General features: G+C 42.7%; 2 protein-coding genes and 1 pseudogene across 6 annotated transcripts in view; 2 read left to right on the top strand and 1 right to left on the bottom strand.

Moving 5' to 3' along the window:
* The window catches only part of ap1m3 (adaptor related protein complex 1 subunit mu 3), a 114653-nt gene that overhangs the window by 65661 nt on the left and 21271 nt on the right, over positions 1-27721 (top strand). The gene's annotated exons all lie outside the window — the stretch shown is intronic.
* On the bottom strand, positions 1371-27605 carry LOC107392935 (transmembrane protein 125). 5 transcript variants are annotated; one of them, XM_015971010.3, is made up of 5 exons: positions 27364-27605; positions 17037-17972; positions 13988-14102; positions 13582-13877; positions 1371-7270 (listed from the first exon to the last, which is right to left on the bottom strand). In XM_015971010.3, exon 5 carries the CDS (start codon positions 6941-6943, stop codon positions 6245-6247), a length of 699 nt encoding a protein of 232 aa, XP_015826496.1. In that variant the 5' UTR covers positions 6944-7270; positions 13582-13877; positions 13988-14102; positions 17037-17972; positions 27364-27605; the 3' UTR covers positions 1371-6244. The 5 variants fall into 5 exon arrangements, with proteins under 5 accessions (XP_015826496.1, XP_054608071.1, XP_070410067.1 ...); XM_054752096.2 differs by lacking the exon at positions 13582-13877; XM_070553966.1 differs by lacking the exons at positions 13582-13877; positions 13988-14102.
* Positions 14938-16530, top strand: LOC139071490 (uncharacterized; annotated as a pseudogene).

Raw genomic sequence — 27721 nt, 5'->3', positions numbered from 1 at the left:
CCTGAGGCTGTTAATCTTGACCTTCAGATCCAATAAATAAGTAGTCCAAATGCATAGTTGCACCACGTCTACTGCTTTCCACATCCACTGCTATTGATTTCCTGCAAAGCCCTGAGGTATGAAATAACTGAAGTGTGGGCAGAAATAAATGCTGTAATGCAAAGAACAGGAACATGCAAGTCTAACTATGACTACAATCAAGTGATTTCCCTTGATATATAAGATTTTACAAGATCCTGTATTTTCCTTGTTAAAATTCAAATGATACATGTGACTTTTAAAAATTATTACTTTTTAAAACTTATAATAGTTTTAATAGTTATAACAGTCCTAAGGTCGCCGCTGTCAGTGAGCCCCAGGGCAGCTGTGGCTACATCGTAGCTCGTTCCCATCCATGTGTGAATGTGTGTGTGAATGGATGAATGACGCACTGTAGTGTAAAGCGCTTTGGAGTCCTCTGACTCTGAAAGGCGCAATACAAGTGTGGGTCATTTATCATTTATTTTTAAAAAATCACGTTCATGAAGTTCTTCACACTAAATCTCACATAAAGCCATGTCAGCTGTTTTACTCTTGGCAGTCCCCTAGAATGAGCCATTTCGGGGCTCTGTCACTTTAAGAAAACAAGCTATGGATGGCCACGTCCACCAGCCCTTGCTCAAGCTGTTATTGGCTGAGAAGCTCCTATATCTAAAAAGGGCTCGGAGTAGCGCTGTTGTAGCCTGGCCTGCCAGACTCGTCCTCTGTTTAATTCTGCACAGAGAAAGAGTCTGGTAACTCACAGGCAGAGAGGCACATGAGGGGCGGGACTAGCCAGCTCAAAAATAACCAGTCAGAAAAAAAAAAGACAGAAATGCCGAATGTACCACGCAACGCTGTAGTTTTTTAGCTGTAGTCAAAATGGCATCTGGCAATGTGGCTACATCATAGCTCATTCCCATCCGTGTGTGAATGTGTGTGTGAATGGATGAATGATGCACTGTAGTATATATATATATATATATATATATATATATATATATATATATATATATATATATATATGTTTTAGAAGAAAGCTTTTTAGCGCGTCTATTTGTTGTGTCTTTAAAGACGTGTTCAAGTCATTTAGAACAGAGGAAAGAGCCGTGGCGAACTCCGCTTCAGTCGCCATGTTCATGACAAACTCGGCGTGGCGGTGTGGGACGTACGCTACTCAGCACTGATTGGCTCGGTTAGGATTCTCACGGGGTGGGGTTATTTGAATAGGAGAGTTTTCAGACCCTTTCTCTGTGCAGAATTAAACAGAGGAGGAGTCTGGCAGGCCAGGCTAGCGCTGCTGCTCCTCCAGCCTGGAGATATGAGGGGGAATTATATATTTTTTTTAAATCTTTGTCTGTGATGTCACAAATGAGGACTTTTTGAAACGGCTCGTATTGAGCACGAGTCTTAAAATAAACAACAAAAAATGGATGGATGGGTTTTTCACACTTGGAGTGTTTATAGAGGCGGTAGAGACCCACATGGCAGCACAAAAAGATGCAAGAGACAGGTTCTGCATAAAATGTCACGTTGAAATTCAGCATTAGATGCTTTGACTCTAATAATTCTGCTCTCAGTGAGAAAGCAAATACATATTTTCTTCAAATTCTTCATATTAGATTATCCCATATTAATCACCTTGTGGAAGCCTCTTTGGCATCACTTCCAATCCTGGTGAGCAGATTAGCGCACCTGGCATTGGCAGCTCGTTCTCTCTTCCTGGCAGAGCCACTTGAGTTGCATCGGAGGGAAGAGATGAGCCTCTCAAAAGCAGCCAGATAAATGTTTTCCTCTGGCATTTCTCTATTAATGTGCATTCATCCTACTGTCTAGATATTTTCTTTTCTAAACACCTATCAAAATGAGACTCTTCCTCTATCGTGCACCCTAGGGATGTTCTAGGAAAACCTAGCGTTGGCTTCAACTTGCTGGATTGATTAGTATTGGCAGCGGTAAGTGTACATACTGCAAATAGTTTTTGATTAAAAAATAAAAATTCGAAATCTAAAGATTTTGGAGCCATTGTATCTCACCAGCATCATCTTTTGTAACTAAGTCAAATGTAATGTTAAATATCGTTTCCTTTCTTGGTTTCTTGCTCCTCTATGGCGTAGTGAACGCCAGAACCTTCATAAATATTTTTAAGCCTTACTCCTGTTCCATCATGCATGTCTACTGGGAATTCCTATATGACTTTTTTTTTTCTTTTATTGGTTCTGCAATGAACTATGAAATACCAGATCCTGAGTGTCCTAAACTCCAGCTAAGCAAATAATTTTACCGGGGGTGTGGGGCTTCAGTCAGATTCCAAACACACATCACGGGTGTTCAGAGCAAAGAGATAAGATGATAACTGCACCAATATGCACACACAATAATAAATGCAGTCACGTTTGGCCAGACACCATACACGGTGAGCGAGCCTGGGTGCAAACCCGATGGGAGCCCCCAAGTGTTACGACCTGGCTCACTGGGTCATAACAAAAGTAGAGACACAGCAAAAAGTCAATAAAATGTGATTTATTGAGCCTAAAGTAACCCAAATTTACCTGTAGCAAAACAATGTTATAAAAAAGAGGCACAGACTGAACATAAACATGGCAGCATACCTGTAGGGAGAGCAGATGTTAGATTGACTCCAGGTTTTAAATAGACACTCCAGGTCCTCAGGTGTTCTACATTACTAATCAGCCAGGTGTGTGAGGTAGAATTCCCTGATCAGCCACAAACTCATGGGGTCATAACACACTTCTCTCTCCTTCATTATGACCTGCCTCTGTTCTTTGCTCACCTTTTTTCTGGCCACTGTGGATACAGTGTACTGTTGCTCATCTTTGACTTTAGAGTAAAAATGCATCATATGCAAAGTTCTTTTGTGTGTCTCAGGAGGAAAAAAAGAAATGTGGTGCTGGCACATACCAGCCGCTACTGATCATTGCCTTGTGCATTGTGCTTCAGTTTGTTGTCCTTCACACCAACAATGGTTGACTGTGTGACTCCTTTTGTCTCAAAGCAACAAAATGTGTTTGTGCACGATAAGGGGTGTGGCACAAATGTCTTTTCTTTTTTTTTGTCAGATGATGGGAGATAAGAGACAAACCCTGAAATATTTCACAAACCTTAAAAAATGAACACAGCTTAAAAAAGCTTTGTTACTTAAAAACTGAAAACACATACAATTAATGTAACAGAACAGTTTAGTGCAAAAACCATTAAATGGACACTGTGCACTCTAGCTAGCTTGCTCAATTTAGAATTGGGATTTTTAATGAATAAATATAATTTACCACTGAAAATCCCTTAAAAATTAAGTGGCTGGATGCTTTCAGAAATGTGGTGCTTCTAACTTAAAATGTCTAATGAGAAATGAGAGCATGAATAAATGAGCTGTAGGTTTGTGCAGGACATCATTAAACTATTTCATGAAGTAATGTACTTTCTTAGGGTTCGGCCTCCTACTTAAGCCTAATTTATACTTCTCTGTCAGCTCCACGAGGGAGACATGCACGGAAGGAGACGTTTTGCTCTCTGACTTCTCAGGAGTGTTGCAAAGCAAATTCCCCGCCAGGACAACAGAGGGTGTGGCGCAGTTCAGTGGTATCCTGTCAAGTATCCGGTCCACGTTAGTGTGTTTATATTGTGTGTGTGTGTGTGTGTGTGGTTTTTTTTTTTTTTTTGTATTTGAGACTTTTTAACACGGACAAATTAGTCCCTCATTCTCCTAAACCTCTTCATGCGCTAGCCACCTCTAAACCTACATTTTCCGTCCTTTCTGTCAACGAATAAAACGCTTCCTGCTCATCTTTTCACTCCTCCAGTCATGGGATAATAAAACATTCATGTTTTTAGAGTTTTTCCGCGAGTTATTCTTCAAGCTGCTCCGCGTCTGCTGATAGATATCCTCGGCTCTCACAAGCTTGTGTTCTCGGTCTCGATGGACGGATGTTTAGAAAAGAGAGCTCGGCTACGTCCGTCCTTGCGAGGGCTCTTCAGCAGGCTCGCAAGGATGGATAATGGTGTTGCGTGTGTCCATCCCGACACAGACGAAGAAGTGCATATTAGGCTTTAGTCTGTTTCCTGCTAATCCCAATTCTTTATCACAACTGTCCAAAAATCTGTAGGTAGGCTGTAGTGTATTTGTTTTGGTTGTGTTGTTAGTGGCATTTCTCATGAACCCCAGGATAGATTCCATTGAAATTTCAGACAATAGTCACACAATCTACAATTAATTTAAATTCAAGATGGCCACCGTGGCAAATCTTATAGCTACGTATAACTTAGCCAGTGCTAAAGATATGTAGCTAAAAATTCAGCTCTGATAAATGGCCAAACACAACACTGACACACTCGGCTAGGATCTGGATGCTGATTGGCCAGTTTACCCCATTGGCTCTATGACACTGCCTAAAACCAGAAACTCTGAGCACAGTATCCAGAAACCTCAGTAAACTATCCACGGATCTGATCTGGCATTCTTTGAAAGTTTGGATATTCCCAGTTCATCCTGAAATGTTATATGTGAGCTCCATTGTTCTTCTGTGTTGTTTTCCTGTCATCCAACAAGGACGTTTGCAGTGGCTCAGGCTAGCCTTAGCTGCAGCTAAGGCTAGCATTAGCAGTGACTCAGGCTAGTGTTAGCAGTAGCGCAGGCTAGTGTTAGCAGAAGCTCAGGCTAGGGTTAGCAGATGCTCAGGCTAGGGTTAGTAGCTTGGGCTAGCATTGCAGTAGATCAGGCTAGCACTGATCTGCAGTTAGCATGACCGTGACCAATGTTTTTATATCGCAAACGTTGAAGCGGATTGGGACATACAAATGTAATTAGTGTGTCTAAACTTTTGATGTATTAAATCAGCTTTTCTCAAATTGACCCGTTTTGACTACAACACAGGAAAACAGGTCGGAGATGACAGAATTTCTGGTACATTTGATACAAGCTGAGTATATTCAAAAACAAGGCAAATGCTGTTTTAAATTCTAAAACAAGTAAGATTGCTGAAAGGCAGAAGGTAATACCATACCAGTAATATTAGACGTTCAGTTTGGATCAAATAGTTACTGGTTTATTTTATTTATTTATTTATTTTGTGGCCCGGTGGCAATATGGTGTGTAGCAGACACTTTATTCCAAAGTTAACGCTCAACGTTCAAGTAATAGATGTGAGCAATGCTGCTTTTGATAATATCAACAATGAACTGAAATGGGAGAAATAAGAGATTTTGTTCTTCACTTCCAGACCCAGGGTGATCTTCATTTTTACTATTATTCCACAAAGAAATTGGCTGCAATGCCACAAAAACAATGATGAACACAGATTTAAGGAAAACATTTGCTTTTCAGGTCAGGTAATTTATGCACACAAAACAAATGATGCCTACATACATGCTGTGCCGTTAAAACAGGCCAAATGTCCAACAATCAGGTTGACTTCTGTTCTACGTGTTAACAGTCACTCGTGCCAATCAGGACTTTAAATTTCTCTCAACAAAGTTGTATTTTGTTTTTTGTTTGTTTGTTTAGCATGAACTTAATTTAAAATGAAACTGTGACAACGGAGATTAACTGGTTTAAAAATATCCAAATCAATATATTCATGTGAGTGTGTGCAAACAAACAGAACTAAAAAGAACAGTTTACAATCATTGATCAGATGTGTGGTCCAAGGTCACTTTTAGAGAACAGATCACTGATAACTAACAACCTTCGTTATGCAAAATGTGCTGCCTGCATATAAAAAGAACCATTAAATACCCTCAAGTTACCCTTAAGTTTATTGACAGTTGTTAGGTTAATAAAACATAGTTAATAACTGATCACTCAGTTTTATTTTGTTAATTAGCAAAGTGCTGAACTAGATCTGAGATCAAATCTGTGTTTATCCTTTCTGAATATCCTGAATGACCTTAAATATCATTTCATTTTTAATATTAAAAATTAGATAAATCTGTGCTTTTAAGTTGATGCTCAGCCTGTATCCCACCACAATTTTTAGGTTTTGAGAGAATCCGAACATAAATTAACATAAATAAAATACCTATTTTAACACTTTTATCTTTACTTCGTCAGTTTTCTTCCCAATTTAAATTTCTTGTGTCTACAGCCAAAACAAACCATGAAGTAAATGCATTTCATGCACAATTTAACCCAGTGAGCCATGTGAAATATGATTGGTTATCATTTTTCACACTTGGGTATAAACTTCACTCAGTCAGGGACCAAAGTCACTCATATGAGGTGTGCCAAGCTGGAGGCGGTCTCCCTGCGACCGTGGCGGTCGATGTGTCCCGACACGGTGAAGATGTTCAGGACTCGATCTACGAGCCTTCGTCCGTGCCTCGTCCTCTGAAGTAGCACAACCACAACGAAGTATATCCCAACACCCACAACGGCTGTCCCCCCTCCTGCCAGTAGAACCACCCCGGAGATGTACATGTCATTGAGAGCTTGGCCGGGCTTTGGCATGTGGTTAGCCAGGGCCAATCGAAGGAGCACCCCTCCACAAATCAGCAGTGACAGCCCTGTGATTAAAACCACTAAAATGTCAGACAGCCCCCCGCTCTTTAGCATGTCTATCTGCCGCCGGCTTCGAATGCAATTCATGTCTTGCACAGCTGAGCTGAGCAGCTGTTTGAGCAGGACCCCCAGAGCCAGCAGACACAGAGCCGTCCCAGCGCCCAGCCGCCATTCGCTCGATAGGCTGGTGGTGGTGGAGAGAAGTCCAACGCCGCCGAGTCCACAGCCCAGGATTAGGAGCACTGCAATACAATAGCAGAGCAAAGATTTTCCAGGATCTCTGAACCACCACAGCTCCACCTGCTCCTCCAGGATGCTGTGCTGGATCTGGGCTGGGTTCGCTGGACCATTAAGGCTCAGATCAGGGCCTCTGGCTCCATTCAGCGGGGGAAAGTCGTCCAACTCTGGCATCCTGCTCCCAGTCCCAGCCTGCAGCTCTTATCCAACTTCTTTATTGTGAGCAAAAGATGTTTGTAGATTTCCTCAATATCCTCACTGAAGAAATCTCAATAGTGGCCGGAGTTGGAGGAAACCATTTTACCAAATAATTTAAAAGACTTGACTAAGCCCAGAATGCTTCGGTTTCCTTTATCCTGGTGTCTCTAAAAGGTTCCCCCGATCCAGCTTGGGTCCACACTGATGGGACACAAATTGTCCTTCACTGCATCACTATTCCAAGGGAAGAGTCCACGCGGCAGCAGGATTTTTATTTTGGCTCCACACTGTGACAGCAGACACCTGGAAGATAAGACGTATATTCAGAAGGGTAGGTGCTTTTTTCACATGGATGCCCCCTCTGCTACTGATTCTGAGATCTACGGTTGGCAAACTGCAGTGACTGACTGCTGCGTTTATCCCGTTCCTATAGACAATAAGTCACAGCACAGAAATAGACTCCTCCATTTCCCCTCAACACAACCACACAGAGTCAGAAGGTGGCTTCACTTTTCCCACAAACATCTAAATGGGCACAAAAAGTTAGTTTTCGACATTTAAGTCTTTCTGAATAAACGGTGCAGGGTTGAGGTGTCTGTTGTACGATTAAACTAGTGCAAACAGAGTATCAGAGTAACTTCCTGTCTGATTTGAATGAAAAACTTGATAGAATAAACTGAATAGTCTTTATTAAAACTTGCAAAAATTCATATAACTGGAATATTTTTGCCATTTTGAAGCATGTTTTTGTGTAAAAGCTGCAATATGGCTCACCGAGGTCACCTAAAAAATAAGTTTTGCAATTTTGGCCAATTTTCATTTATACAAAACTAAAGTTACTATTTTTGCTACTATGAATTAAAGATTATGGACGGTGACTTCATGGTCCAGGTAATAATCAAGGCTTGTATAGTTGACCTTGAGGTTTAGCCAAACAAAGCCTAAGTCCCGCCCCTTGTCCTATCTCACCTTCTCCAGTCGTCTGCCTTGGCTACGAAACCTTTGCCAAAAAGTCATTTTCTCACCATATTTCAGCAGAATTAACAATTTCCTGTCAGACGGACCCCAGATGTACGGGAAGTGTTCCATTTCACTGCTGCTGATGACATTTATGCTTGTATAAAACAAAACAGCAGGAGAATAACTGTAATGCCAAATTAAACATGAGGTTAAGGCTTATTTACTAATGCTCACACGAACCTCTTTGGAAGTTTGGACATTGAAGCCGTTTTAAGATCACAGCAAAACACTTCAGACTAAATACTGATTAACAGTTCTCAGTCAGATCAGGTTCAGAGTCACGCACACACATCGATGGAGTCCTTTTCTATTCGGACTTCTCCGTTGCCTGGGGAGGGTTACAAAGCAGTTCCCCACCAGGACAACAGAAGGCGTAGCGCTTTCCTGGTGGTTTCCTGCCATCAGTGCAGTCACGTATCTGGTCTACGATGTGTATTTATGTTGTGTTTAGATTGCGTTTTTGTATTTCGGAGACTTTTTAACACAAACAAATTTCTCCCTCATTGTCTTCCACATCTTCATCCAAACCCATGTTTCCCATAATTTTCATTCACAAATAAAAAGTTTGCTGCATATCTTTGTACTCCTTCAGTCACGGATGTATAAATGCATTAACAAATTTAAAGGAAGAGGTGTCCTGACCTAGCCTGGCCTGCTGGGAACTCTCCTATTGAAATAACCCCACTTCCTGAGAATTGTATCCGGGCCATTCATCGCTGAGCAGCGTACGTCACACACTGCGACGCTCAGTTTCTCGTAAACAACGAAGATGACGCCTGAAGCGGAGTTTGCTGTGACTCTTTTCTCTGTTCTAAATAACTTGAACACGTCTTTAACAAGAAGAGCTGCTAAAAGCCTTTTTTCTAAAGGAAGAAGCTTGCGCCGTCGCCAGATGCTGTTTTTGACTACAGCTAAAAAAAAAAAAACTACAGCATTGCGTGGTACAGTCGGCATTTCCACCTTTGTTCTGACTGGTTAATTTTGAGTTGGCTAGTCCTGCTCCTCATGTGCCTCTCTGACACTAGACTATTTCTCTGTGTAGAATTAAACAGAGGATGAGTCTGACAGGCCAGGCTACCATTAGTCACGTATCTAGTGCAAGACAGTGTATTTACTATTGTTTACTATTTTCTGGTAGCTCAGGCTAATCTTGACCAATAACAAGCTTGTAGTTTCCATCACTTTAACAGATAGTTACGCTTTTGGGCATTTCGGCCTATGTGGGCCTGCAACAGAGCCCTTGCGTTGATGCATAATGTTGTTGTGTGTCTCCATGCAGACAGAGATGGCAGGCTTAAAGCTACAATGGCAATTTTGGAAAACAAATTAACTTAAAACGTTTTTTCATGCCTCTTAACAACAGTCTAACATAATATAGCTACAAATGTATTCTGGAGATAAAAGAAAAAAACGCAATCGTCTAAAAACTTCCACCAATAACAACTTTTGGACTGAAAGCAACTTTTGGACCATCCAGTTGTCAGTCTTGCCGAACTGCAGCACTTCCCTGGGTCCTACTTTCATTACACACTCACGCATTTAGCAACTGAACACTGCTGTGTGAGAGGTTCTTCGCTCAGTAATATCAGAGGAGAAACAGTCGGCTGCTACCACTTCAGCTTTAGGACAAACTACTAGAGTCTCAAAAGGAAAAACACCATTTGGAGTCACTAACCTAGAAAATGGCGTAGTCTGGTAATGTGGGTTTCTGAATTCAGCAGAAGCACCTCAGAGAAGATACCCGAGTGGAGGTGTGAGTGTTTCGTGAATGTGTTTGCATTTAAAACCTAGCTTGTTCTGTAGATTTGCTAAAGCGAATTTAACCTGTAGTTTATCAGTCCTGTATGGACATAAACTATTTCTCCAAACAGAGGCTGCTCAGGAAGCTGCTTACAGCAGGCAGAGACATGTCAAAATTCTCTTTTGATTGAGACAATTTAGCCACCATTAGTAGTGATAATGTTCATTTTCTACCGAGGTGTGTTCTCCGTTTGTTAGCTGTTTAGCTAGCTGAGCAAGGATACACGGGAGATGTCTTGTAGCCTAGCCTTGGTCAAAAATTACCCAGAATACACCGCGGTATTTCCAAAAGGACGGCGGATCAAAAGCTGGCAGCTACTTCCAGGGCAAATTTCAAGTTCAAAAGTAAGTCAACTAATTTAAAATGTTTTTTTTTTTATATCCAAAGAAGTTATCTATTGTTGGTTAGTTAGCTTAGTAGTTGCAGCTTCGGTGGCTAGCGGGTAGTAACTCATATATTTAATTTAACAAATATATACACAATTTTAAAAATAAAAGGCTTGTTATATATTTATATTGAAACTTATACCTATTAAATATAACGTTATCTCCGTGTCACGTGATGTTAAGTGACCGCCGTGGAAGTCGCGGTCACGTGATGCAAGTCTGTTCTATTTAACCGTTTTCTTTGACCAAGGAAGGACAGTGTCCTCGTAAGCAAGATGCCTGGCGTCTTAACATTGAGAAACACCCTTAGACTCACTCCCATGTAGTTTAGACCAAATTTTTATGATTATATGTTAAGAAGCCGCCACTATTTTTTAGCAACTGGGCATCACTTAATTAATTTTCAACAACATTCTGATGGAAATTTCCAGACAAAACGATAAAACTACACATTGTCACTTTAACAAAGAGTCAAGATGCTCTTTTAAATTTAAATTTCTTTAACTTTCAATAAAAATCCATCTAATTAAAGATGTTCCTATTCTTTTTTTGAACATTCAGACTTGTTGAGAGTGTTTAAAAAAACCTTGTGCTGACTCTGGCAACCTCCTCTATCGCTCATTATCACTATAGTAATGAGCTGCCACAACAGCACCAGCTTGTTAAGTGAAGCATCAGCTTTCGATAAAATTAGCAATTTCACTTTAAAGTCGCACACAAAATCCAGGAGCGGACGCACAAATATCTTTGCACACAAACACACACATGCACACACGCATCATAGTTAATAGTGTGCATTAGTAACACTGTTGCCTTAAAGTCACAATCATGATGTGTTCAGTCCTGCTGCTGCTGTGAGTCGTTTCCTCGACTCAGCACAGTCTGTCTGTAATTCTTAACCTTATCACTCCTGTTTACCACAATCATGTTAACATATACAACACACACACACACACACACACACACACACACACACACACACACACACACAAACACATGAAGGTTACGGCAGCCAACAGCTTGTCTTGAAAAACCTGTCAGCAAGTCTATTTCTATCAAAGTTAGCAGCAGGGGTCTGTGCACCCCAACTGACCGGAGTTACGACTCACCGGTCCTTGGTTCTGCTAACACACAAACGCTGCTCCGGCCAACAGATATGATGGCCTGAGTCAACAAATAAATGACCTCCGCGTTATTATTCAGTCTCTGGAAGCCATATCTTATTTTTGGGGGTTTACTATGAGCAAAATTGACACAACACGAGACTATGTGAGTATGCAGGTTTGTAGAGTGGTGGGCAGCCTGACGTGAGGAGATATAAGGTGGACAACCTAGGTGTGAAATGAAGAGTGAGGTAATCACAGCAGAGCAGGAGGGGTGTTCACTGGCAACAAACTGTCTTGGAGGCTCTTCATATCCTGTGTCTGATGAATAATGGTGGACAGTGTGCTGGTTTGAGTTTTCAGGAGTTGTAAATGAGTTGTAAAGATGAAAATGCAAGCGGAATGAGCTTTTTCTTCTCACTTATATGTCACAGGAAGAGAGCGGTGAAGATAAATTTGTTTGTGGCGTGCATGCACTTGTGTACGTTTGAGAGTCACTAATTAATCCCGGCTGGTCGCAGCTCAGTGATAGGACTTCAGAAATAGCTCAGTAATTGAGGTGTGTGTGTTTTTTCCCTCAGAGCTGGAGAGGCTGAGCCTCATAAGGTGACAACAACAATCTTTTATACTTCAACACGATTCATTAAATATTCTTTGTTTCATTTTAAAGTCTTGAAAAACACAAAGCAGGGAGACCACCGGGGGATCGCCCCGGAGGCGACGACACGCAGACGAAATCGATCCCTTAACGGCGCAGCTGTATCGCAGCCTGAGCACCAGAGACAGAACTGCTGGGCCGCGTCTGCCTCACTGCTTTTATCACTTATATGACCTGAAAACTTGCCGTATCATCCGTGCCATATTGGCCTCATAAATATCAATGGAACAGCACTGACTCACTCTTCACTGGCCTCATTCTAGGAAACAGAAAACAGGTGGAGAGATCCATGAGAGTTGGCTCGTCTCAGAATCACTGCAGGCCTCAAAGTTTCTAACTCTGACTAAGAATCAGGGGAAAAGGTAAAGCTGTGAGCGGCTGGAGATCCAGTCTGGTGGAGATCCTGCTGCCTGTGGGGCCATAAACACAGAAGAGCTGTGAGTCTAAAGGTAACACCAGATTAGAGTCTTAAAATAATAACGGGTTCCACTTTATGGCTCCACACGCGGTTCTAGTGTTTTGTTATGGCCTTAGATATTTTGGTTGTCTACCAGCAAATGGAGCAGGGCTCACCAGCCTTGAGCAGCTGAGGGCTGCTTCACCATTACTGGACCATATGAAGAGCTACAAGGGTCATACAGAACGTTTGGTCATTCTGACCTTTGAACTAGAATAGGTTTGAGTTTAACTTGACTTCATGTAAAATAAACATATTTTAGGGCTTTTTAACCGTATAATTTAAAAATCTTTATCAATGCAACTGAGATCAGAAAACTCTAGTTTGGGTGTGTCAGTTCAGAAGTCGCAGAAGCCAATCATCTGTCTCAATTTAGTCCCGTCTTCTGCATCTTCTACCCTCAAACTACTAACTCCATGTCGTCTTTCACCTTTTTAGTCTTCCTCTCAGCCTGACGGCTTCAACATCAGCGTCCTTCTACCTCATTGTCTGTCCACTATCCTCTGGAAATGTCCCAGACCGCCTCACTCTGGCCTCTGAATTTATCTCTAAAACATCCAACATGAGCTGTCCCTCTGATGGACTCATTCCTGATCCAAACCATACTCATCACTCCCAAACAGAACCTCAACATCTTGAGCTCTACAACCTCCAGTTCTGTTGTTGTCGTAACAGAGTGACCATTTAAAGAGCAAGTCACCCCCTACCAGAGTCTTACTCCACTTCCTGTTTGAAAAATGCAACAAATGCTGTTGCCTGGCAGACCGAGAGGGTGGGGCCGCTAACAAATACACGCACACACTCACACACATGCGCACACACACATACACACACACACAATGACATTGGGACATCATAATGTACCACCTAACGTCATAGTGTACTCTTAGCCAATAGCGATGCAGTGCAGTTTTTACCTGAAGAGGGCGTAACACTGACAGTTTTAGGCAGAATATTTAAATCTTAACAAAGGTGCACTAAAGTGCCAAATTACTGACTACGTGTGTCAACAGCACAGTTAGACACTCATTTATAGTTTATCAGTGAAAAAAAGTTGATTTGGGGGTGACTTGCTCTTTAACATGGAAACACTGAAGAATCATATTATTCTGCGCATCTTAAAGCTGAAAAAGCACATATACAGAACAAGCTAGGTTTGAAATGCAAACACAGGTCATGCAGCACTCACCCCTCCTGTCAAGCATCTTCCCTGGGCTGCGTCCGCCGGAACCAGAAACCCACATTGCCAGAGGAAACGAAAGAGCACTAAACACCAGTCGCTATTTTCTAGGTCCAAACGTCTTGTTTTCTGGACCGTGACTTTAAATGGTGCTGTTCTTTTTGGGAGTCTGGTAGTTTATCTTGAAGTTGAAGTGGTAGCAGCCAGCTGTTTCTCCTCTGATATTATTGAGGGGAGAACCGCTCACACAAGTGGTGTTCTGCTGCAATCAGGTCAAAAATCTGCATAATCATCTTGAAGCAGGCCTAAGATGATAAGGTGAAACCATACAGATTTGACTGTGTTGAAGGTGTGGTTCACTGGAAAAACATAGACAGATCTGTGTCACACTGACACTCAACATTCATGGACTCACCCGTCTTTGCTCGCAACGGGGAAGGTTGTTGTTGGTTTAGCCTCCAGGAAACAGCAGACAATGTCTCAGCTCGTAGAAGCTAACCATTAGCTTTAGCGACTCCCCCAGGCTTGTGCTATGTGTGGAGATGAAACATCAATGGTGCAAAGCAAACACAAGTCAGTCCTTTCCTCTTTTTCCCCTCTCACTGAGAACTGTGTGTCCCAAGCTTCTCACATGCAGCTGCCTTTCTACATGCCCACTCCACCCCATTCCGACTAAGCTCCTCCAAGCTATTGCTCCTACAGTAGTCGCAGCAGTCAAACATGTGATCAACGCTTCACTGGCATCCGGTACATTTCCCACCTCTCTCAAGCATGCTCAGGTTAAACCGCTGCTAAAAAAAAACCCATCTCTTCCTCCAAATCATGTGGAGAACTACCGACCTATCTCTCTCCTCCCTTTTCTGTCCAAAATCATAGAAAGGGTGGCTTTCAAGCAGATCACAGAATACACCTCACAAAACTGTCTGCTTGACCCTTACCAGTCTGGGTTCAAAAAGGGCCACTCCACTGAAACTGCTCTGTATTGACAGAATCCTTAAAAGAAGCTAGAGCGACTGCCAAATCCTCAGCGCTTATCCTGCTCGACTTATCGGCTGCATTTGACACCGTCAACCATGGCTTCCTTTTGTCCACACTTTCTCAGAGAAAGCACACGCCTGGTTTGAATCGTACCTCACAGGACGATCATTCACTGTATCTTGGCTTGGACAATCCTCTAGCGTGCACCATCTTGCCACAGGCGTCCCCCAGGGCTCTGTACTAGGACCTCTTCTCTTTGCCATAGACACCACCTCACTGGTTGAGATCATTCGATCACATGGCTTCTCCTACCACTGCTATGCAGACGACACCCAGCTCTATCTGTAATTTCCAACGGACGACCACACTGTCTCTGCATGAATATCAAACTGTCTCTCTGACATATCAAAATGGATGAAATCCCACCATCTCCAACCAACTTCTCTAAAACTAAACTACTTGTCATCCCAGCAAAACCATCCATACAGCACAAAATCTCAGTCCAAAATGACTTCCTATCACTGGCTTCTTCAAAGGCAGTTCGAAATCTGGGTGTTGTGAGTGATGAACACCTAACCTTTAAAGATCATGTTGCCTCTGTTGCTCGTTCATGCTACTTTGCGCTGTATAACATACAAAAGGTCAGACCATACTTAATACAACATGCCACCCAGCTCCTGGTGCAATCTACTGTCATCTCCCACCTCGATTACTGCAATGCCCTTCTAACTGGTCTTCCAGGCTGTACTGTGAGACCTCTTCAAATGGTCCAGAACGCAGCAGCGCCTCTGGTCTTCAATCAGCCAAAAATAGCACACGTCACCCCTCTGTTCATTGAGCAACACTGGCTACCGCTAGCAGCACGCATCCAATTCAAATTGCTAACACAAGCATACAAAGTCCGAGATGATACGGCTCCCATCTACCTGAATCCTCTTGCAAAGGCTTACGTCTCGGCCCGGCCGCTCCGGTCATCACAGGATCGTCGGCTAGTAGTGCCTACACCACGCTCAGGACAATCCAGACTCTTCTCATGCATCGTACCACAAATATGGAATGACCTACCAAGCACTACAAGAACAGGGGCTTCCTTTTCAATTTTCAAGAAACTCCTGAAGACCCTGCTCTTCAGAGAGCATCTTCTAAACTAGCACCCTCCCTGCACCCGTCCCCCCTCTCTACCGTCCACTCCTTGTTCCCTCCTCTCATGATTCATCATGCTGCCTCACTGCCACCTGTGACTGACTGGAAATTGTTTTTGTTGTAGTTGTTGTTGTAGCCTCAAGGGCAACGTGCCGATTATAACTTGTAAGTCGCTTTGGACAAAAGCATCTGCTAAATACAAACATAAACATAAACAAGTCAGTGGTACTCGCATTGCTGTTAGCCAATCAGAGGCGAAATCTCAGGAAATAAGACTCCAAATCCCATCATCTGAAGCTACTTTTTCCTCCATCTGACTTGTACTTCCTGAAACAGAAGCATCTAAAGCCCCCCTTCCTCTTTGAGTACGACTTACAAGGCATTCATTCCTACTACAGGACACTGCAAATATATTGATTAAACAGTGATCCACACCTTTAAAAACAACCATAAGGAAAGCTAAAGTTATTAGTTGCTTTTATAAACATTTCCTCTGGGCAGTATTTGTCATAACGCATTCTCAAAATTATAAAGTATCTGATTGTGGAAAAAAATAAGTTGGCTAACAGTTTTACTGACACCCCCAGTCTCTGCTGTGACCTATGGATTTGACAGCTGCGCATTCATCACAACCCGCTGATAGCATCAGCATATTTCACTATCCGAAGCACCTTCCCGAAGCAGTGGAAAGCTGCACTAGTGATTATCGTGACAGCCTATTTGAAGCCCCAAAATCTGAAGACATTCCTAAATGTCGTTCTCCAAAATGACAGGAATAATAATCAGTGTGTTGCAGATGCTCAGCCCTTTGGTGTAATTGCAACGACAGAAGACTGACTATCACAAATGGTCCTAATGTTCTGTTATGCTAATTCTCTAAGAGCCGTGATGAAAAATCTCCAAAGATACAGTAATCGTAAACCTTGGACGCTGAGTATCCCTTTTGCTGTGTTTGCCTGCTCTAAGTTTGCAGCCTGCAAGGTCACGAGAGCAGCTGTGCTTCAGAGCAAAAAACTGTATATTGCACTTCAATTGCTCGGGAGGCTTTGGGATGCCGGTATTCCCCGCTCTGTTATGCTGGCCAGCTGGATTCATTTCACCGGCTATTAGTGCCTCATTTTATAGTTGATGTGTGATTCTGCTGAAATTGGTTATTAAGTATTGTATGCTAAATGGAGTTCTGATCAGCAGACAGGGCTGGAAAACAGTTTTAGCGTAAAAACAAATGCCTTTTGTAAATAAAAAAAATGATGTTTTGTTGTGAAATCTGAACTTGTAACACCCTGGTGTGAAGTGAATGTTCAATCAGAACAGGTGTTGATGTGATGAGGATCACAGCTTACGGCGGATAAAGAAACTCCCAAGATGGTGCATCCTAAAGGACGTCCTTCCTCTGGTTTCCTCGTGTGTGAAGAGCTCAAAAACATAAACATCCATCTCATGTAATGTGTTTCTTTCTGCAGGTGATTGCACCTTTTGTTCTTTCATCTGGATCTCAGGTGCTGGTCATACTCATTTTTGGTATTTTACTTGGGAAGAGTTTTTTTATCTTTAAATTTGTGTAAATGTTGAAAAACAATACGATATCCCCCCCCCCCCCCCCCAAAAAAAATCAAAGCGTGTCAATATGAAGTCCTTCCGCTCGGCTCGCTGAACTTGCTGCTCGGTGCATTTTCACTTAACAGCCTAGGGTACAGCTGAAGGGGAGTCCACGAGAGTTTCTGCGATGTGTTGCCATGGCGACAAAGTTATGCTCTCCTCCCTTCCTGTCTCTCCCCTCACACTCGTACACACCCGCCCCCCTCGCCCTAGTCAGGCGTTGATTCTTTCGGCGTCCCCACGGGCGAGGAGAGGGGTCAGGGTTGGCTCCATCTGTCTATGTGATGGGCACTGGTGCCAAGCGCCACAGGGGCTGGAGGGAGAGGAGAGCAGGCTTGTGTGGAGTGGGAGGTTAACGCTTGTTTCTGAGCTGTCATGTGGGACTCTGAATGAGGCTGAGAGGGAGGGATAGGTACTGTGTGAGCAGAAGGAGGGGGGCTGGCGATGGCGATAGGGTTTCACTGCTGTTCTTGGTGTAGCTCTTGTTGATGTCCAAAGGAAGGGGAAAAGTGCTGAATGGGTCTTTATGCAGACAAGCTGGATCTTTCTTTCTCCTCCAGTCACAATAGACAGCTAAAGCACACAGGCAGCCGCGGTCTGTCCGGAAACAGAGCCGAAACAATGGCCGAGTCACTGCCACAGCTCTCCCTCTCTCTCTGTCTGGAATTACAAAGGAAAACCTACAAGAAACAGAAGAGAAGGAACACTTTTTCATCAGCTGCTCTTTATGTACCATAACTTCACCTCTGGTTCACTTTAACTACTTTTTACTTCCAGAAGATGGTCCCCGAAATAAAGTACATATGTTTGGTTAAACATCAAACTCATTATGTTTCAGAAACCCTTAATTTTCATCCCTGAAATGCTCTAATTATGTTGAGCTTCTTACAGAAAATTATGATTCATAGGAAATAATGGATGCTCTGATGAGCCTCTCGTCACTGGACCGTTTTTTTTCCCCAGACAGTGATTCTTTATGTCCGCAAATGCATTGGTTTCAAGACAGTGCTGGTTGCTCCACAACATTTGCACTTAGTCGATAAAAAGCATGTTTGGGTCGTTTTTTGCACTAAATCCCTCTCACTCAAAGCAGTTTCAGCTGTTTTATTCTTGACAGTTTTGGTACATTCCAGAATGACTAATTTCAGGGCTCTGTCACTTTGAGAAAACCAACTGGAGGTGGCCACGCCCACCCATCCCCTGCTCAGGCTGCTATAAGCTGAGAAGCTCTGATGTCTGGGAGGGGCTTGGAGAAGAGCGGCTGCTTCTCTAGCAGCAGCTCTCTCTCTCTCTAGCACGTGAGAGGTGGTTCTACACTAATTTACCCTTTTGTGATGTCACAATGAGGGACATTTTAAAACGGTTTGTTATAGGCATATATGGTGGTGCAGTGGTTAGCACTGTTGCCTCGCAGCACAAAGGTCGCAGGTTCGAAACTCGGCTCGGCTGCGGCCTTTCTGTGTGGAGTTACGTGTTCTCCCCATGTATGTGTGGGTTTCCCCCGGGTACTCCGGTTTCCCCCGCAGATCACAACATGTCCTATAGGTTATAAATTGTAAGTTGCTTTGGATAAAAGTTTCTGCTAAATAAATAAACATAAACATATATTTTCTAAAATAAAACCCTGACAGAAAATTGATGGATGTACTTTTTTTCACATTTAGAGTGTTTATAAGGGCAGTAGAGAGAGACCCACATGGTAACACAAAAGAATGGAAAAGGCAAGTTTTGCATAATATGTCACTTTTGAGCAGAATTTGCTAAGCAGTATCTTACATTATAGCCTTTCTTTACCCTAAGATGCCTCTTTGGTAAATGGTAAATGGCCTGTATTTGCATAGCGCCTTCTTGGGGTACTACAACCCCACAAGGCACTTCACAACACAATCAGTAATTCACCCCTTCACACACACATTCACACGCTGGTGGGGATGAGCTACGATGTAGCTACAGTTGTCCTGGGGCGAGCTGACAGAGGCGAGGCTGCCGTACGCAGGTGCCACCGGTCCCTCTGACCACCACCAGCAGGCAAGGCGGGCCAAGTGTCTTGCCCAAGGACACAACAGCAGCATTTTCTGGTCGGAGCCGGGATCAAACCTGCAACCTTCCGATTACTGGACAACCCACTCTGCCTCCTGAACTGCTGCTGTCCCACTGTCTTGTTAATGGTTGCGCAACAATCCATTAACAGAATAAAAACGGCATCATGTTATCATTGACTGGAAACTTTAACCCTGCGGCCAAAAAAAAAAAGTTTTACAATTATCACAGTGAGGTAGATCCAGGTGCTGTTTAAGCAAGCTGCAGAAGATAAAGTGGCAGCATGAAGTTGGTATAAAAACCACCAAAGAAGAAGCAATTAAATTTTGAAGTTGCAATGTTAGCAGACCATGAAACCGTGAAAGGGAACCTGATTAAAACACAGTTTCACCATCGAATTTATAACCAAGCCATGAACAGATGAATTAATCTGTAAAACCCACCTCAACAAATACTCAAAGTTGCTAGAAACTTCAAGGAACAACAACCAGTCAGACTAATGACCCGAGATTTAACAAGGAGCTGTGTACGCTGTCCTCCAATGCTGAGAGGGAAAATCAACCAAACAGTGGCGCTTGAGCTGAGAAAGTAAGAATCATTCTGATGTGTAAAACAGAGACCTTGCACGCTCTCATCTGAAACGTCAACGGCTCGAGCTGCCCTCTGAAGCAAGACTAAAGCTCATGAAAGAGGATTTGCATTGTGAAGCAGGTCAATAGCTGTGCACCGGTGCACTGAAGAGTGCCATAGGTGTTTATTCATTTAGCTCCAGCCTCTGCTAATGATTACTAGCCTCTGTTAATGACAGTTACTGGTAAAAGTGCTCAGCTGGTTTTGTTGGTATGGCCTTGGCTCCTGCTGTTTGACGACATCATACTAAGGCTCAGGATAACTTGTAGAGCATGATGCCCATCACAAAGAGGATTTAGAGGTATTTTAGCTCAGCAATGCCTGAAAAAGAGCATCTCCTGCTTAATGGGCTCGACACATGGGAGGCGACATCGCCTCTCCTCCATTCATTTTCAATGAGACATGCACGACAAAGCGATAATCGCAGGTCTCCCTCCTACTAAGCGAAATGCGAAAAACGTGCGTGTGAAATTTTGCGCTCGTGCACATGTCGTGCACAGGCGACCCAGCGACGCGATCCCAGAAAGTTGAAATATTTTCAACTTTTCATCGCTGTCGCTCGGACGAGGACCAATCAGGTTTCATTCACTGACCAATGAGTGGACAGGATGCTCCGTACATCTCCGAGCAAACATGGACTCTGTTTCTCCTTCTGTAACTGTGTTCATCTTATGGGCTCGACACACGGGAGGCGACAAAAGACTGCAATCAGCTAAATTTGCCGCTGTCGTTTTTATTACCTGACACACGGCATGCGATCCGCGGCGGCGGCCAGCGGCAAAGCCGTCTACGCGTTCTGTTCTATGGCGAAATCTAAACTTCCGTTGTTTTGCTTGGCTGTGTCAGTTTGGAGGGAATTAAGGTTATTTAAGCGGTTCAGAGTTAATAAAGCGGTAGATATGATGTTTCACAAGGTGCTGCTAGAGTTATGTGAAATATTACTTCTGATTTTACTATATAAAACATAATAATAATCAACTTCTCCTCCATGTTTGCTCGGAGATGTACGGAGCATCCTGTCCGCTCATTGGTCAGTGAATGAAACCTCCGTTGATTGGTCCTCGTCCGAGCGACAGCGATGAAAAGTTGAAAGTATTTCAACTTTCTGGGATCGCGTCGTCGGGTCGCCTGTGCACGACACGTGCACGAGCGCAAAATTTCACACGCACGTTTTTCGAGTTTCGCTTAGTAGGAGGGAGACCCACGATTATCGCTTTGTCGCGCATGTCTCATTGAAAATGAATGGAGGAGAGGCGATGTCGCCTCCCGTGTGTCGAGCCCATTTATGTGAGGTCCACACCGTGTGATTAACTGAAGCATGTCCTGATAGACAGAGAGTAGCCCTATCATGGTTTGTAATATGGGATGGCAACTCAACCTGACACAGCCAATCAAAACAACGGAAGATTACATTTCGCCATGGAACAGAACGCGTTGACGGCGGTTGCCTCCCGTGTGTCAGGTAATAAAAGCGACAGTGATGAATTTCGCTGATCACGGTCGTTTGTCGCCCCCCGTGTGTCGAGCCCATTACTTTACCACTTGCTGAGCAGACATTGTGTTTATCAGACCTCAGAGGCCACTAATGATGGAGGTGTTTTGCTCTGATAATGGAAAAAAAAGGTTTTTATGTAATGAAGCCAATTGTTTGATTTTCATAAACAATCATTTCTATTCAACATCATAGAAATCAGAAGATGCCAAATATCAATGAATCAAAGATACTAAAAATTAAGGCTGCTTAATAAGGGAAGGTCAGGATCATAATTATTTCATTGGATTGCTCTTTGAGTTTAAAAACACAGCATTTATTTCTCCTCTTGCAGAAATACAGCAAACTGCTGTCTGGCTTTTCAAAATAAGGGCATCAAGAGATGTCTGGAACACTAGATAGTTTATTATGACCTGTGCTCACTTAATCATTTAGCCATTTCCTATAATTGTTTATTTAGAATAAATACTTTCAAAATGTTTTACTTTGATCACCCAAAAGCTTTGTCTGATTATGTTAAACATGAAAAATCTAGAAATCACATTTTTACGCTGTTAAGGGATCACATTTTGACTCATACTTTAATGCGTTTGCAGTGGTCTCTAGTCGGAATGAATGCCTTGTAATTTTTCTGGGGAAAATAATTTTCAGACGCTCCTGTTTGAGGATGCAGAAGTCAGCTAGAGGAGAGGGTGGCAGAACGGCAGGATTTGGAGTCTTACTTCCTGATATTTGGACATCTCATCTCTGACTCTGCTCTGCACATTGATGTTTTATCTCCACAAAAAACCCAAACCTGAAGGAGTTGTGCCATGTGGTGGAGTTGCTTATGCTAGAGGTTAGCATTAGCCAAGACGTTCTCTACTGGTTTCTGGATGCTAAACCAGGGCTGCCAACTTTAAAGATCAGATGTAAAGTTGGAGTCGGCGCACAGTTTTAAAATGTTTTTTTGTCAGGAGTGTCGACACTTGGAAATAGAACCGAACGGACGCTGCTCCACCAAGTGAGTGAGTCTCAATTAAAATAAGGAGATGAGCTCTTTTTTTTTTTTTTTTTTTGTATTTTTGGACACAAAAATGCCAAAAATGTGATTGTGGCTGAACTGCAAAAAAAAAAAAAAATTTAAATACTTGATAAAAAGTTTCAACATCTATTGAAAAGATTGTTTCAATGCTTCATGCAAGACCATCACCAAGGTTCTAAGCACCCCACATACAGAGTATTTTAGAGCTATTTATCTCATTTTATTTAACTAATACCTTAATGCAAGTGTTTATTTTAGCTTCTTGGTATCACACATTAGTGCAACAGTAGACTTTTGTTATAAGGTTAAGTATGTCATTACATCCTCCAGTCCTGAGCTCGTTCCTCATTTTGTGGTGTCACATCAAGCCAGCTGACCCAACAAAGACCTTTCCTCCTGACACCTTATCCACATACAAACACACACGCCTATCTCAATCTGTTCTCCCTCCAACACCTATTTATCTCCACCTTTCCACTACTGTGCTCATCTGCTTCAGTCTTACTCTATGTGGCCACTTCTTATCTCTCCTTTCTGCTGCCTTCTGGTACTTTGGTGCAGTGGAGATAGAGTGCACAGGGTAGGTGAGATTACTCGTCCTTGCCACAGATCTTCATCTGTAAGAGGCTGTCTGACTCAAACGTCCTTGTGGCATAAATTATGCAATCACATACATCTGTTTTCAGGTGACAACATAAAAATGCCATCTACACCGCCTCGCTAATCTCCTGGACAAACAGATGTTAACAATAAAGATCCTGGCAGTGGAAAAATGAACTAAAATGTGCAAAAAGTTTATTTTTGGTGTGTGTGTGTGTGTGTGGGGGGGGGGGGTACTGGATGCAGCTCTTGTTTCACCCTCTGAGTACATCCATTCATTTGCCATATTGTCGTTGAGCGTGAGGCAGCGTGCATCGAGGACAAGTCTCCAGCCAATCACAGGACCAATACAGACACAAACAGCCACACACAGACAAGTTTGGACTCTGCAGGTCACAACACATGTGACTAAAGCCACTCGGTTTTAGCCACATGTGCGACTTTTCCACTCGTAGCGCTCAGCTTCAGCTCAATCTGTACGACATCCTCGCAGAGCAAATCTCACAAGTCATGTGCTCACACCGTACGACCCAGTTTTCGGATGTGACGGGACTGCTCACACCGTACGGACCTAAAAATATGCTAAAAATAGCAGTTTTTACACAATACACTGGACTTTTTTTGTGTTGTTATTAATGTCTGTTGTCCTTCGGGAGTGCTGCAGGAGGACACACAGGGATCTATGAGGGTTGGACGAGGAAGACGAAAGAAAGAAAGAAAGAAAGTAATGTTTTATCAGTTTAATTTGACATAAACACGGCAAACACGCCTTCTTGACAATCCCTGTCATTATGTGCATAATAAAGTGTAGAAATAAAAAGAACGACGTGTGTTAGTAGGGAAATAGCTGGCGAGCCGCGTTGACGCATGATTGCGCATGCGCCGTGAGCGGTTCTGGTATTTTTTGGGTCAAAGCCGCTTGCAGCGCAGCTTCAACAGTACGATACCCTCACGACGAGCAAAATATCCAACACACCAGAAATCCATGCAAGCTCACGATTGCTAATCAGTAGCTGGTCACGTGGTGTTAATTGCCTCTCGTTACCCCCGTATACTACACAATACTCAGAGCAAAACTCGCTCCGATCTTGTAGAATCTCGCACGAGGGGAAAATCGGCTCAAAAGTGTGAAAAAGTCGCCCAGCGAAGAGACTAAAGTACTCATCATAAACCGACAGGCTTTACATAGAGAGGCCGGCACAAAGAGATTTAAAGCAGATATGACGTGATGGCGCTATAGCTAGTTTTCTTAACGGAGCCAGCTAGTGGGAGACAAACACTTGGAGAAAAGACTCTAATTTTAATAAAACACAATTTTGCTAGAAATTAAACCTTGGCTGAGTCACGAGAGGCATTTGTCGTAATTAGTCCATTTGTTTTCTCAATTTGTCCTCATTGTGTTTGCACTCCGGTCAAGCTTCGTGCCCTTTCTGGCTCATGGAAACTAAAGAGAAGGCTTTCAGAGGGGTTCCAGCACCCACGATGACTGTGTAAAAGTTTTTAGAGGAAATTAGTTTTGCAAACTTCAAAAGAAAACAGAATAAAAGTATGTTTTGACCCAAAAGCCTATTGACAGGTGAATTATGGAAGCTGAGAATCAAACCAAAAGCCTCCTGGTCTGCAGGTGATTGCTCAGCGTGTGAAACTAGAGACCTCTTCTAAGAGGCTAGGGGAAAAGTGGATGATGTGCACATAATGACACCCAGTATGCCTTAAAGAGGCCAGATCATGCTTTTTAAACCGTTGAGAACAAAGGTAGGCCCAGTATATGACAGAGGTGTGACCAAGTCACTGTTTTGCAAGTCACAAGTAAGTCACGTCTTTCCAGTCAAGTCTCAAGTCAAGTCCAAGTCAAAGACAACCAAGTCCAAGTTGAGTCCAAAGTCAATGATGTGGAAGTCCAAGTCCTTAACTTTCAAGTCATATTCAAGTCATCTGTCCAACTTCAATTTAATTACAATGATAATAAATAAATTCCAGAAATAAAGCTTCTTAAAGCTTCATTTATTTGCTCAAACCAGCAGAAAGTGCAACTGAAACAGATTATAAACAAAGTGCTGCTGCAGTTAGCAGAACAAGATCACACCCAGAGCCAAGAATGATTCATGATTTTTGTCCATGTCGTGCCACTTTTGTGCTAAAATATCAAATATGCGCAAGTCATTATCAAGTCAACAGATGCAAGTCGATTCAAGTTGCAAGTCATTGGCGTTCAAGTCTGAGTCAAGTCGTAAGTCTTTATAAATTTGATCAAGTCAAGTCATTAAAATAATGACTCGAGTCTGACTCGAGTCCAAGTCATGTGACTCAAGTCCACACCTCTGGTATATGATACAATATTACCAACGGCACTACTGAGATGTCAGTCATCTTAAATACGAGCTGTTTTTGTCAGACTAAATTTATACCCGTAAATGGAATGATTAATTTGAGTAAAGCTCCGCCCACGCCCGCTCTGACAAAACACGCCTACAACAGCATCTTAGGTATGTCTGCTGTTGTACTGGTCTCAGTAGTCCAGTGGTTAAAGTGCTGGTGCTTCATCCTGTTTTGCCGTGAGCTGGCGCAGTTCGACTCCTGGTGTCGGCAGTCATTTTTTAGCCAGCTGAAGCAGATTTCATGTTTTTATATTTTAGTTTTATTGATAATTTTCTGCAAAATATTTTGTGTCTCTAAAGATCTTTGAATTTGATTCACATTTAGCCTGCATGTTAAACTCAAAGTGAACAATCATACTTTAACATTAACAAGTAATAGTGGTTTTTCAGTGAACTTGCTCTTTAAGAAAATCCCAATTAGGGATACAATGTTATTTTCCACCCTTATATCCCACCTGAAGATGATATTTTGTTGTTTGCAGAATAGATTTGTCAACAGGGCATTTAACGATTTGAGTAAGTGACCCTGCTGAACCTGCAGATACAAACTGACTCATATATAATGTGCACAGGTAAGAATAAAGCCACTTGTTCCTTCACTATACAAAGGATTAAACCAGGAATCAGCATATAAGACTAGTTTAACTTATTATTATTATTATTTTAGACAGAAAAGCTGATAACATCTTCATATGCATTGAGTGGAACTGATTATGTAATTGATGAATGTGTAATAAGGACAGAAGCGGACACGGTCAATAGCGTGGCTTCCACACCACATCCCAGGCCGAGCGCACATGCTCACTACAAATAAAACTATTTCTCTGAAGGATGTTTAAGATTCTGAACTCCTCTTTACCTCTGCTGTGCTGACCATCTCTCACGCAGAACACCACCACAAACTCAATTACTGCTTCATTTTGTTTTTCTCCCCCTCTTTCATCCTGCACCCCATCTTGACTTCAGGCTCTTTCTTAATGAGGTCTATCACATGTTGTTTTCAGCCTGACTTGTTTTTGAGTGTTCCACTTCATCTTTAAAAGATCCTGAGAGTGTTTTAGAGTGACAGGACATGTCCTGGTTCATCTGTCCTGTCAGAATTCATCTGTGGTCCACATTATAAGCAGATAAATGAGCGACAGCACATTGGGTCATGCCCATGCACGGTTTATTGATCTTTTCCAATTGCAATATTGAATAGAGCTTCAACAACACTTCCTTTGTGTGTGTTTTATGGATTTTCCACAATGCAGCGAATCTGGAATGACAGTAGCCTTGTGAACTGATGATCTACTGTATTTCTGTTATGGCCGGTAACTGCAGGCCTTCCTGCGGTGCAAAGGTTATTTGGGTGTGATGCATGCAGCATGTTTTACTTCCTTGTTTTTACAGAAAGAAAACAAAAGATCCATTTGAATGAAAACGTTCAGGACACACTGATGTGTTCTGCTACTGTTGGAAAACGTGGCACCAAACTGAAAGCCCTTTAAAGTCTCACTTTGTTCTCAATGTGCTAAATCTGAGCCAAAATCATCTGAATTTTGATTTTTTTATTATGGGAACTTGATATTAATCCAAATGCATGGTTAGATTGTCATAATGGGTGAACAATGTTTGTGGAGGCTGTTTCTCTTTGCTGGATGAAGATCAAAGATGAGGTCCTGTGGGTTCTTTTTCAAGTTAAAGACATAAAGATAAAAGTAACACACTGACTCAAACGACAACACGCTTATTTTGTGTGAATTATACAAAGTTCAGTTAAAGCTCAATTAGACAATCAAGTGACTTCATTATTTATTTTTGTTTTATAAAAGTGATTTGATAGTTTTAAATAATCTAAATGAAACGTTGCTTGATCTGAGATAAAGAGTGAAAAGTTGCGTTATTGTTTATAAGACGGGTCTTACCTAAAGTCTGGATGTTCCGGGCGGCTCCGGTTGTCTCAGCCTCCAGCCGTGGTCGCGTCTCCTGATCGGCGCACTTCCGCTGCCTTTGGACCTGATGTTCCGGAGGCGCTGCTGGATGTGTCCGGCTGCAGCGTCCTGCTCTCTCCGCAGCCTCGCGGCGTCTCCGGTATGGCTGCTTGCACACCACCGAGCGGACCGACGCACGGACTTCCCCGTTTAATGCAGGTGTGGCCGCGGCGGCGGTGGGGGACGCAGCTGGGAGGAGACAGAGATGGAGAGGCGGCGACTGCGAGCCGACCTTCGCACCCTCCGCATCAACATGGGCTCGTGCTGCCCTCTGAGTGCATCAAGAACTTGA

The sequence above is a fragment of the Nothobranchius furzeri genome, chromosome 8 (genome assembly GCF_043380555.1).
Source record: "Nothobranchius furzeri strain GRZ-AD chromosome 8, NfurGRZ-RIMD1, whole genome shotgun sequence".
NCBI lineage: Eukaryota > Metazoa > Chordata > Actinopteri > Cyprinodontiformes > Nothobranchiidae > Nothobranchius > Nothobranchius furzeri.
Note: the sequence above shows the minus strand (reverse complement) of the source record. Positions and strands in the feature narration are given on the sequence as shown.

Coding starts and splice junctions, on each gene's coding strand:
- LOC107392935 (XM_015971010.3), bottom strand. CDS start 6,943: ATGCCAGAGTTGGACGACTTTCCCCCGCTGAATGGAGCCAGAGGCCCT.